This window comes from Sminthopsis crassicaudata, chromosome 1, assembly GCF_048593235.1.
Source record: "Sminthopsis crassicaudata isolate SCR6 chromosome 1, ASM4859323v1, whole genome shotgun sequence".
In the NCBI taxonomy this organism is placed as follows: Eukaryota; Metazoa; Chordata; class Mammalia; order Dasyuromorphia; family Dasyuridae; genus Sminthopsis; species Sminthopsis crassicaudata.
Window position 1 is genome coordinate 508,196,573 of NC_133617.1, and position 12,619 is coordinate 508,209,191.

A 12,619-nucleotide genomic window follows, 5' to 3' on the forward strand; every position below is an offset into this window, starting at 1 on the left:
CTCTCTCTGTCTCTGTCTCTCTGTCTCTGTCTCTCTGTCTCTCTCTCTTTCTCTCTGTCTCTCTCTCTGTCTCTCTCTCTTTCTCTCTCTGTCTCTCTCTCTGTCTCTCTCTGTCTCTCTCTCTCTCTCTCTCTCTCTCTCTCTCTCTCTCTCTCTCTCTCTCTCTCTCTCTCTCTCTCTCTCTCTCTCTCTCTCTCTCTCTCTCCCCTGTCTCTGTTGTGTCTCTCTGACTCTCTGTCTCTCTCTTTCTCCCCCCCATGTTTCTGTCTCTGTCCCTCTTTCACTGTCTATCTCTCACACTCTCTCCCTCCCTCCTCTTTGTATATGTGGTTATTGTTTATGTCTACACACACACACACACACACACACACACACACACACACACACACACACACACCCTTCCCAGAAGATGATTTCATTAATGTGGCATTTCTTCTACAAACCCAGATTATAACTGTCCCTATCCTATCACTATGATATATATGTAGATAACACTTCTATACTGCTGCTTTGTATAGTTAATATGTTCCAAATCTGATCTAAAATTCACAGTGAACAAATTCTTAAGAATAGCCAAAGTCTTGAACTGATTCGATTAATTGCTACTTCATTGTATCAGCAGTCTTCATGTAATGTGATGGGCAAAAAAATAAATAAATAAATAAATAAATAAAATTACCTAATGGTCAGTCTTCAGGTGATTAACCTCTCCTAACTGGTCCTCAAATTATAGGTTATCTATGCAAAGCCTTCCCACCTGGTTAGGATTTGTCTTCTGTTCCATTGTCATAATTTTTGAAAACCCCAATGCTAGAGTAGAATTGGTGCGCCAAAGCCAAATAGAATTCTGCTTGGTCCTGTGCTGTGCTGCTAACATTTTAATCAATTATTGGATCAAGGTACAGATAGTACACTCAAAAAATTTCAGATAACACAAACCTGGAGAGAATAAATTATACACTATGGAGTCAGTATCCAAAAGGATCTTGACAAAATTAGATCATTAGGCTCTATCATAAGATAAATTTTATTTTTTTATTTTTATTTTTATTTTTTTTATTCATTTTTCCAAATTATCCCCTCCCTCCCTCCACTCCCTCCCCCCGATGACAGGTAATCCCATACATTTTACATGTGTTACAATATAACCTAGATACAATATATGTGTGTAAATACCATTTTCTTTTTGCACATTAATTATTAGCTTCCGAAGGTATAAGTAACCTGGGTAGATAGACAGTAGTGCTAACAATTTACATTCACTTCCCAGTGTTCCTTCTCTGGGTGTAGTTATTTCTGTCCATCATTGATCAACTGGAAGTGAGTTGGATCTTCTTTATGTTGAAGATTTCCACTTCCATCAGAATACATCCTAAGATAAATTTTAAAGGCTTACACTGTAGTACAAAAAAAAAAAAAAAAAATCAACAATATCTCAGTGGAAAATGACTTGTTAGTAGCTGTTCTGAAAACAATCTGGTGATTTTAGCCAACTCTGAGCTCAATGTGAGTCAGCTATATGATGTGGCAGCCAAAAGAGTTAATGCAATCTTGGCCTACATTAGGAGTGGCATAGCCTTCAGGCAAAACAGACATTAAAGCTATTTCAAGAAATAATTACTTATTGATAAGCTAGGTAATCATATTTATCAAAAAACTTATTTGGGGGCAGGATTACTCAACTGACAAATTGGGGAAAAGAGGTGTGGACAAAGAGCACCTAGATTTCAGTAAGTCCAATAAGCATACATATAACATCCTTGTGGATAAGATTATTGACTGGACCTAAAGAGTTGGGACAATGTAGGATAGTAGATAGCACAATGGATTTGGAAGTCAAAAGATCTTGGTTCCAAACACAGCACTGTTGCTTGCTCCTTGTATGATCTTGAAAAAAATTTCTCTCTGACTTTGTTTCCTTATTTGTAAACTGAAGGGCTTGAATTATAGGGTCTATATAAACTTTACATTTATGATATTATGGACACTAGATTAATGGCAATCTAAAAGGAAACAGTTCTCACTTATCTCCTGTTCGGTGTTATCAATGGATGAAGAAAAAGATGGCAAATCCATTGATGTCAAGATATTTGAAGAATTAGTTAATATATCAGCTAATAAAATCAGGTCCTAAAACAATCTTGACAGAGTGGAAGAATGGATCAATTATAAACAGATTAAATTTCAAAGGGTAATAGTAAACTCAGCAATAATGTTTGAAAAACTAACAGTACAAATATAGAATAGAAAAAATGTGACTAGGTAGAAATTTGTCTGGAAAAGAACTAAGGTTTTTAGCTAACTAAAGGCTCAATATGTTTCCCCAAGGGAGAAATAAAACTAATGAAAATTTGAGCTTTATTAGTAGAATTATAGTGTTTAAAATTGTCTTGATGATTTTTTTTTATATTGGTCAAATCATAGCTAGATTAGGATATGCATTTTAGGGCACATTTTATGAAGGACATATACAAATTGGTGCATAACTTAAATAAGAGTCATTATGGTGAAGACATACCAAACTTTGTTCATATAAACTTTAATTGAAGGATCTGAAGAGGTATAGCAACTACAAAGAAGAGAAAGCTAAATGTGATTATAATCACTGTCTTTAAGAATCTCAGGGGTTGTCATATGGAAGGATTAAACTGATTCTATGTATTTCTGGAGGGCAAATTTAGGACTAACAAGTTAAAATTACATGGGCACAGATTTAAGCTCAATATAAGAATGAACTTTCCAATAATAAGAGCCTTTCCAAAATGAAATGAGCTGACTCAGGGGGCACTAAATCACTGAATTTGTTGTAACAAAGGCCAGAAAAGCACTTGTTGGGAATACTATGGAAGGAATTCCTCTCTGAATCTGGGGACCAAAATAGATTTCTGCTATATGGCTCTGTGTTTTATCTTGAGGGGAAATTAAAAATTTTATTTCAGAAACATAATTCCCAGAAAATGGGAAAATTAGATGTAGATTATGGAATTAGAAATGAGTCAATTGAATAAGACATAGAAATTGCTATTGGAGGGGGAAAGGTCAAGGAGAGAAATACCTTGGTTTTCAGCCCAGATGAAAAAGTTTCCATCATTGATTTTTATGAGACTGTTATTTACTACACTTTTTTACCATGGCTATGATCTTAGAGAATAGAAAATGAATTTCATCTAATCTTGATAAGTTGTAGAAATACATGGTTCTATTTTAAAAATTGTTTAAATAAGGCATTCAAAAAAAAATAAGGCATTCAAGAGCAACAATTCCTGGGGCTATTAATGTAAAGAGGAAATACAGGCTTCATAAACAGGACATTTGGAAGGTCTGGCAATGTGGCATATGAAAAACACATTAAGTCCTTGAGGATTTCTGAGACCCTTGAGGTAAAATGATTCAGCAAGGTGGTGCCAAATATAGTTATTTTTAAAAAGAAAAATGTGATGCTAGGATACAACATTCTGAGAGAATATCCTCAGGTACTATAGACCTGGAAGAAGTCAAGTTTAATCATATGTCATTCAGCAATGACTTATTAAATACTATTTGCAAGCCAGTGTTATTAGGTGCTAAGTGAGATACAAAAATAAATAATTTGTTCTCTGGGAGCTTATACTCTAATTGAGAGATGGGTAAGAGAAAAGTCATGGATACACACAAAGTCGTAAGTGTATAAAGAATATAGTTGAGAAAGAAATCACTATCATCTCTAGGGAGAAGAAGAGAAATCAGAAGAGAATCCTTAGTAAGGTAGGAAAAGCAGGGAAACTGACTTTAAGTCAGCAGATCTGAGTTTGAATTTGTAGTCTCTCTTATTACCTAGAGAGCATTCAATAAGTTGGTTCCCCTCACTTTAGTTTCCTCTTTTTTTAAATGACGGGATTAGCTGAGATGACCTCTAACATCCTTTCATGCTCTAAATTTATCATCTTGTCAACTAATTCTACATAAGGTTTGTTCAAGACAACTTGAAAAATTTGTATAGAACTTGTAGGGAAGATAGAGAAGAGGAACAGTAATGAAAAAAGACCATGGAAAACAAACCCTCTGCAGAAAATTATTGAATTCAAGGTGAAGACTTCAGGGAACAAGCACCATGCTGAATTCTGGGGCTACAACTATAAAAGAAAGATGGTGACTACCTTCCACTAGTACATTCTATTAGAGAAAGGCAACACATATGGTGGCCTGAGGAGTTTGGGAAGTCATGAGAATGGGGATTAGCTGTATTGGATATTTGTCACACACTATCCAGAAGTATTCAAAGCATTGATTTGCCTATTGTACCCAAAGCAAAAAATTTAAAAAGTGAAAGAAAATAAGGAGCTTTTACAGTGGCATGGGAGAGAAATAGTAGTGAACTATGGATAAGACCCACTGGATACAGGGAGTTCTTGGAAAATGAGATTTAGAGAGTCCTAAAGTTCCACACAAGATTTAAGGTAAGAAGAGGAAGCATTCACTTTCAGCCTTCAGCACCAGAACTGAGCAGAAGGAGGAGAAAAATAGATAAGGAAGGAAGACTAGAAAAACAAATAGTGGTAAGGGGAGGAAACCTTAGGAGAAGGCAGAAAGAGAAATGAGAAGGAAAGAGTTTGGACTAGGGATGTATTTATTCAGAAGTGCATGGAGGAAGAGCACTTTTTTTTAAATTTCCATTTATTTATTTGTTTGTTTGTTTGTTTATTAGTACATAAGGTTATTGTATGGGTAATTGAATATTCTTCATTCATGATAATGACCAAATGAAAAAGTAGGCCTAAACTTTGAGAGAAATGATTGAGGTAAGAAATTCCTTTCTTAGAGAATTGTGAAACAACATGATATGGGATTTGGGGAATTCACTTGTGAAATTTCTAAAGAAAAAGGCAGACAAGATTATCTGTATGATCCTTGCTTAGTTTCTGTTAAAAAAAAATGACATTTTATGGCCAAGAAACAATGAGTCAGTTCTCAATGTCAGTGTATGGGATTCATTTTAATTAAATAAACAAGCACACTTTGCTATCTGGATTAAAACTAATGAGGTGGGGTAAAATATATGCAAGGATGCCCCCTATTTTTGACCCAGATACAATTGTTGCTAAAATAAGAAACACCTAGCTTTTTACTCTTTCTTTGTTGCCATGTGAAATTATAAGCAGCTAATCTAAATGTGGTCACTCTTAGGAATACAGCTACCATAGACACTTATCAAAGAGCATCTCAGCAGAATTAATTGAAAAATGTCTTCAGCAACCATCCCTTAGGCATAATATCAGCTTTTCTTGAATGTCATTTAAAATTTTTTTCTAAATGTTGCAGTGCTAAAGGTTACATTTGTACTCAATTATCTGAAACCTGGTCAAAACAAATGATTAAACAGCCTATCTGTGAGAATGTAGGCTGACTTCAAAATCCTCTGTGAATTGTTCACTTTGCTGTTGCTTCTCTGGAAGGGAAAAAAGAAGAGTAAACACAGATAGATGAGATAGCTCCAGTAATGTGTAATCACAAGAGCTCTCCCTAGATGTGCCTCGGGAGAACTGGGTTCCAGTCCCATCTCTGGCACTACCTATGGGGCTTGAGCAAGTCACAGAGGCTGTCTGTCTGGGCCTCGGTTCTTCATTTGTAACTCAAGGGAGCTAGAGAATAGGAACTGAATTCAAACAATCTTAAAAGGTTGATGAAGTTCATGCACTACCACCCCTTTTTTAAAAAGGATGGGTATACAGGGATCCCTGAAGTGCTTCCTATTTTTAAAAGCCTGTGATCTTAGCAATAAGGCAGTGTGATTGTTATAAAGCTAAACTTGACTACCTCTTTAGGTAGGAGTAAGGTGTTTATATTTCATGAAGTAAAAAATCTTTACTATAATTATCCATACAAATTACAGGTTTTATCAATTAAAGGGAACCATCCAATCTAATATACTCTGAAAATACTTAATATGTCTATTTTGAATCTAATAAACAGCCTCATTCTCCCAAAGGTGACATGCAACTTTGTTCAAAGTGTGCAATCTGCCTGGAATTCCAGTTTGTGTGTTTTTGGCCCCTCCTGCAGTCACTTCCCCAATACAAAGACCCAGAGAACTAGGCCAGAAGGGGTTTGAAGGGGCCACTTTGAGAACCCCTCCTCCTGGGTGGCCGGGGGAACCTGCCAATTGCATTGTTTAAATTTCCTTCCTCCCTATAGCTCCTGCTTTTGCCACAAAATTCAGTTTTGATGACTGGAAGTGGGAAATAGGAAATACTAGGATTAAGCCAGTTTGTGTTAGAATAGCTTAATTAACAAACAGCTGTGTGCTCAGGAATGCTGTTACAGGTGGTTGTAGAGAAGAACAAAAACACCTCTTTACCTTTATTGCCTGTAGTTACAGACATGCAATTTTCACACTTGAGAGCCTTTTTAAGGGCTGGTCCACTTTGAGATCTTGCACATGGAAAGTGCTTGTCTTTATCATGTTTTCATTCATTCATGTTTTTCCCTGTTTCCCCCTCCCAGTCATCTTACTTTGGAAAAGACTTCTTAATTCCCAGGATTACTTTGCTTGAGAAAGCTACTTTCAGCTTTTAGAGATTGGGCAACTGGGGCCTCTTCTGAATCACTATTTTTATCTACTGTTAGATTTTTTTTTTTAAAGAAAAATCTTCTAATTAACATAAACAGGCCGAGCTAGAAGGGGACAATCTGAGAACTTTCTGAGGTGTTGCCAATGCATAATAATTAGCTCTTAATTTACAATTCAGATGCATGACTCTCACTTTTGTGAAGGGGGGAACTGGGAAAGGGGAGTGTAAGAGAAAAAATAAAGAACTGAAGTCATCCATAAAGCTGATAACAAAGTAATAGGTAATGTTATGCCAGTAACGACCTGGACCAAGGCGCCACCAGTAAAGTCAAACAAATAATAAGAGGAGGTTTGAAAATAAACGATGGTTCTGGTTTCCTACTGACGCCTAAAGAAATTTCCCAATTCAGCAATTTTCTAAGCAGACTAGCCAGCCTTCCACCCCCAAGTATTCAGTGTTCAGTAGCAGGCAGGGGATTTTTTTTCTTTTAAGCCGGTTCCCATTAACAACCCTGCTTCTCTCCCCCCCCCCCCCCCCCTGCCCTTCACGTGAGAGGAGATCTGCTTATTACTCTTCTGTGTAGCTGTAAGGATCATTGTGCGTTCTGCCTAGTGGAAGAAGCATACCCTGGTTTTTTTGTGTTTTTGTGTTTTTTGTGTTTTTTGGTTTTTTTGTTTGTTTTTGTTTTTGTTTTGTTTTGTTTTGCCAGAACTGATAAAAATGAAGTGAATCTTGGCTGTAGAGACTTTAAAAAGAGGTGGGGGAGGTGAGAAAGGGACGCCTGTTGGGAGGCCAAAACTCTCTTTGCCTAAAAGACTAAACCTAGTTTAAAGCTTGGGTAATTTTCCAGCCCCTGGACTTCTTGCATTTTAGAAAAATTCAATGTTATTTCAAGGGAAAGTGAGATGTTTTGCTTTCTTTCACTAAACCCTTCCTCATTTCCCCAATTTGGTGTAGTTCTTTCCTTTCCTTCTGACTTTCAGATAAAAATGTCCTTGTACTCACAAAAGATTCTCTCACAAAAAGGAATATTTAAATATAGTCCCACACCTGAGCCTCTGATTATTTCCCTTTTCCAAGAGGCATTTGGAGGCTCATTGTTAAAAAAAAATTTTTTCAATAAAACTGCAAGGTGAACAGAAGAAAGAAATGTAAACTTTTGCAGGAACATGCCTTGTGCCCTATACTGACCATAATAGTGTAAGAAAGAAAAACAGAGCGACTTCTAGACACATTTTTGTCACTGACATCTTCCTTTCTGACTTGTCTGTCAAACCGTCAGGACTGAAAGCTATAGTGGGATGTTTAAGAGAAGTAGAAAGAGCATTAAGTTCTTGTTATCTTTCTGGTTGAATAAATGTGGCATATTGAATGCTAAGGTTTTTGTTCTGTTTTGTTTGAAATGGCATTTAACCATTTTTAGAATAGGCAAACATATCTATAAATCAAGCAAACAAATAGAATTATCTTTCCTGAGATACTTATGTGCATATTTTGCAATTATCACAAAGGATTTTCATTTCTTCCTTTGAGTATGGTATAGATTTATAGTCAGTTGTGCTTTATCAGTAGAAGCAGACCATTATCAGAAGTCTCTTGTGTAGTCTTTGCCCTTTCTATTCTGGTATTTCTGTTTATAGTTGTGTGTGTGTGTGTGTGTGTGTGTGTGTGTGTGTGTGTGTGTGTGTGTGTGTAGACTGTACATAAGAAAACTATTAGCCCATAGATGACTGATTTAATAGAAAACGAACTGTCTTGACTACTGAATTGCCTTTATATTAATTTTCCTTTGTTTACAGGGACCATATTTATTCTGTTGACATAGACACATCAAACACAGAAGAAATTTATTGTAGCAAAGTAAGTAATCTTTAAACTGGGGTTCTGGAATCAAAGAATCTAGAAGAGAAGCATCATCTCATTTTCAACTAGTGTTTATATTTAAAAATACACAATTTAAGATATATAGCTAACATCATTTAGAAGATACTATCACAAATATTTTGTCTTTTTAAAGAAAAGATTTGCTCTGTGTGTAAGGTTTTGTGTTCTGAAACTGAATTAATCCAGACTGGAATGGGGGTGGGGAGATGGGCAGCAGGAAAGTGGGAAGACCTAGGTAAAGATGTTTGGTTCAATTAGCTTTGTGACCTGGAACATGTGACTTCATCTCATTCTCTCATCTTCAGTTTTCTTTAAATTTGAGAAGCCTGGACTAGATAATATATAAGGTTCTTCCAGCCTCATAATGCTATTTGATAACAAATTAGTTATTCGTCATAGGCCTGTTTACAACAGGGAGATTTGTGTAATTTATATACTACCGTAATATTTTTAATTGTTATTCTTGGGTTGGAAAATTTCATTTTGAATCATTTTATGTGCACAGGCACATCCCACAGCATAGATTTAATCACTCAGGTGTAATGCTCTCATTTCTTGGCATTTGAAGTTCGCCCTGACCTTTTACATTTGTGTTACAGTGAAAAGAGCATTGGCTTTGAAGGGAAAAGCCTTAGCTTTAAATCTTGTTCTGCTAATTATTACCTGAGTGACCTTGAGCAAAGCACTTAATGACCTTGGGCCTCATTTTCTTCATTTGTTAAGTGGGAGAATCAGCGATCTCTTAAGTCCCTTCCTACTCTAAATCAGTAATGGCCCTCCATAATGTAACCATTCCTCATTTCAGACAAGCATAACAATCTACCCTGAGATTCTTAAAACAATACAAGGGGATGACTTAGTTTTATAAAAATCTCTTAAGTTCAGTACAATCAGAAGATTCCCTCAGTTGATTAAACCATAAACCTAAGACAAATTAGATTTTTTTTGCCTATTTAAAAAAACCTAACCGTAAGTGTAATTACAGAAAAAAAAAAAAATCTGAATACTTTTTAAAAGGGCATCTTTGTTAAGAGGAAAACAATTAAGGAGAGAAAAAGAGCAGACATTTGAGGAAAGTCCACATACACTGAAAAGTTAGTTTGGCTACTTTTTGGTTAAATCCACTTACAAATCTTTTTTTTTTAAGGAGCATCATATAACAGAAGATCATTTTGTAGTTTAATGAATAGAGAGTAGCTCGAAATGAAATGAACATTTTGCATCACTGATCTTTTGTTGTTATGGTGAATTAATCATGGGGAATGGTGCTGAAAGCTTTCAATAAATATATGTTCAGCTTTGAGTTTCCCCAAGGGAACTCTTACTTCTGAAATCAGATGCGAACAACCTCTGAGCTCTAATTGATTTCTTTCTTGATCCTGCAGAAACTGACATGGAAATCTAGACAGGCTGATGTAGACACATGCAGAATGAAGGGAAAACATAAGGTAGGCAATTTTCTTTCCTCCTGAAGCTGCCACTTTGGTTTAGGTTTTTTGACTGTTAAATCAAGTCGTTGTCTGTGATGTGGAATAGATACTGCCATTCACTTCTTTCCTAGTAATGGCTTTTTCCATTAACTTATTGAAGGCTCTAATTTGCAAAAAAATAGTTTGCTTTTAATGTGATAAAACATTACGACAGCAGTCAGAGCAGCGTTGTGAAATGCTCCTGTTGCACTTGGGATTGTGGACACCATGTAGCTGTGTGGACACTGCTTAGCATTCTCTTAGAGAGCTAAAAACATTGCCGCCCTTTGCCCATTGGGAATTTCCTTTAAGGACTCTTAAAAAGCTGCAAGTAGAGTTACAGAGTTTTGTGCCTTTGGTAATGTAGCAACATAGAAAGACCCCTGAGCTATGTCTTAGCTACAAAAAAATAGGGTAGGAACGCCTGGCATGAAATTTAATACTGTGAAATTTCACTTTAGTATTGCTTTTGCAGCATAAACATTAACCTTTCTATTTGAGGCTTTGCTTATTTGTCTTTATTATGTAGCATTATTTTATAACTATGTTGTGTTTTTGTTATATTAACCACAATAGAATATATTACAATATACAATGTGATACATAGAATATAGAATAGAATGTTTGTGTAGTAACATGATAACTACATATGTAATGTTCATATTATATTGTAAATTGTGATACCAAAGTTCTCTTATGCCTAACATGGAAGATGAAACATTATATATTATGATGAATATTATAATGAATATATAATGTTCTACTTATATAACAATGCTCTATGATAATAATAATTAGTAATAACTAAAAGCTCATTAGCATAGCATAGTAGAAAACTGGCCTCAAAAATCAGGAATTCAAGTCTTAAATATACAGAAGAAATTTATTATAGCAACATAATCTTTCACAAGTCAATTAATTTCATAATGCTCTAGAGATATCAAACAGGTGGCTTATAAAATAGAACAGATTAAAGTGTTATTAGAAACTATTTAACAAAATAAATAAAAATGAAACATAATATTGAATTTTCTTTTTAGATGTATTATATATATTAGGTTTTAAAAAAATATGATGCTATAAAATTCTGTATCCCCTTCCAGTATCCTCCTCCTACCCAATGAGAAAGCAAGATAAAATTATATCTTAAAAGTAAGTCTATATGTAGCTTGCAGGGATCCTTCCATATGTAGCCTTCAGGGATACTTATGTATGAGTTAGTGGCTCTACTCTAAGCAATTTATAAAGACTGTAGGTCCCAGAGAAGGCATACCTACATTTGTAGAGGGATTTTGCTTACCTGGGAGTTCCATATACTGGAGAAATCACAAGTACAATCTCTATCTCTATTTATTATTTTAAACAACACTCATCATCTTCCTACACACAAACCCATACTCCTCTTCTGAATTTCCCTATTTATATCAGGGTACCGCCATACTTCTAGTAACAAAAGTTTGCCTTTTCAGAGTCATGTCCCACACTTTACTCTTCTTCACCCAACAGAGCCAATCCTTTGACAAGTCTTCTTGTTTCTAGAGTTGTTCCCTCAAGTGACCATTAATCTAATTCAGGCCCTAATTAATTTTTTCTTCTAGACTATTTCAGTAGCTTCCCAATTGGTCTCCCTGTCTCTTCCCATTGGAATTTATGTTTCACATGAGTAACAAAGTGATTTCCCAAAAATCCACTTTCTGACCATGTCATCCTGTTGTTCCAATGGCTCCCTTTACTTTTAGGCAAGGGCATGATGATAACTGTTTAACAAGTAATTCTTTGAGGAGGAGAGAAGTGTATACTTTAATTTGCATTAACATTTTCTCCATCACTCTCAATTCTACACAATCAAAATAATAAAGCAAACCTGAATTTGTAGCATTTGCCAATTACACCTCAGAAAATTTAACAGTCACCTCTCAGCAGCATCAAGCTGGCTTCAGCACACCCTTGGCTCTAGGTGTCAAATACAGACTCTTAGGTTTGACATTTAAACTTGTTTACAATCTGAAACCAACCTACTTTTCAGAAAAAGGATAAAAGAGAGGAAGTTAAGAAGGAAGGCAGGAAGGAAGGAGGGAGGAATAGAGAAGGGAGGGAGGGAAGGAGGACAGAATGAGGAAGGAATGGAGGGAGGGAAGAAGGGAGGGAGGAACGAAGGAAGAGAGGAGGGGGGAAGGAAAAAAGAAAGGAAGAGAGGGAGGGAGAAAAGGAAGGGAAGGAGAGGGAAGAGAAGGAAGGAAAGAAAGAAAGAAAAGAGAGGGAGGAAAAAAGGAAGAAAGGAAAGAAGGGAAGGAAGGAAGAGAAAGAAATAAAGGGGAAAGAGAGGGAGGGATGGAGAGAGGGAGGAAGGGAAGAGAGAGGGAGAAAGACAGAGAGGGAGGAAGGGAGAGAAGGAAAGGAAGGGGAAAGGAGAGTTGGTTTTATATCCCCAATACCTAATTCAGTGACTAGAAGTATTTAACTGCTTTTTGATGACTTGATTTTATATCTTTCTTAGTATCTAAGTATAGTGTTATATGTACATTCCAAGTTTGTACTTCTAAGGCATCCATTTTAATCAGGCTCTTAATGGAAATGTATTAAATGATTAATTCATTGATTGACTAATAAAATGGAGATCCTTCATCACTATCATCTTTTGGGAAAAACAACCTGAGTAGAATAGCTTTATAGAAGAATTCCTTCATTTTAACCCTTATGACAGTGGATTACCATGCA

General features: G+C 35.8%; 1 protein-coding gene across 4 annotated transcripts in view; it reads left to right on the forward strand.

Annotated features, from left to right (window-relative positions):
* SEMA6A (semaphorin 6A) overlaps positions 1–12,619 on the forward strand; it is a 174,676-nt gene that overhangs the window by 95,182 nt on the left and 66,875 nt on the right. For all 4 annotated transcript variants that reach the window (XM_074281542.1, XM_074281541.1, XM_074281543.1 and 1 more), the window contains 2 exons: positions 8,348–8,408; positions 9,818–9,880. In XM_074281542.1, the coding sequence (XP_074137643.1) occupies positions 8,348–8,408; positions 9,818–9,880 (124 nt within the window). The remainder of the gene's footprint in view (positions 1–8,347; positions 8,409–9,817; positions 9,881–12,619) is intronic.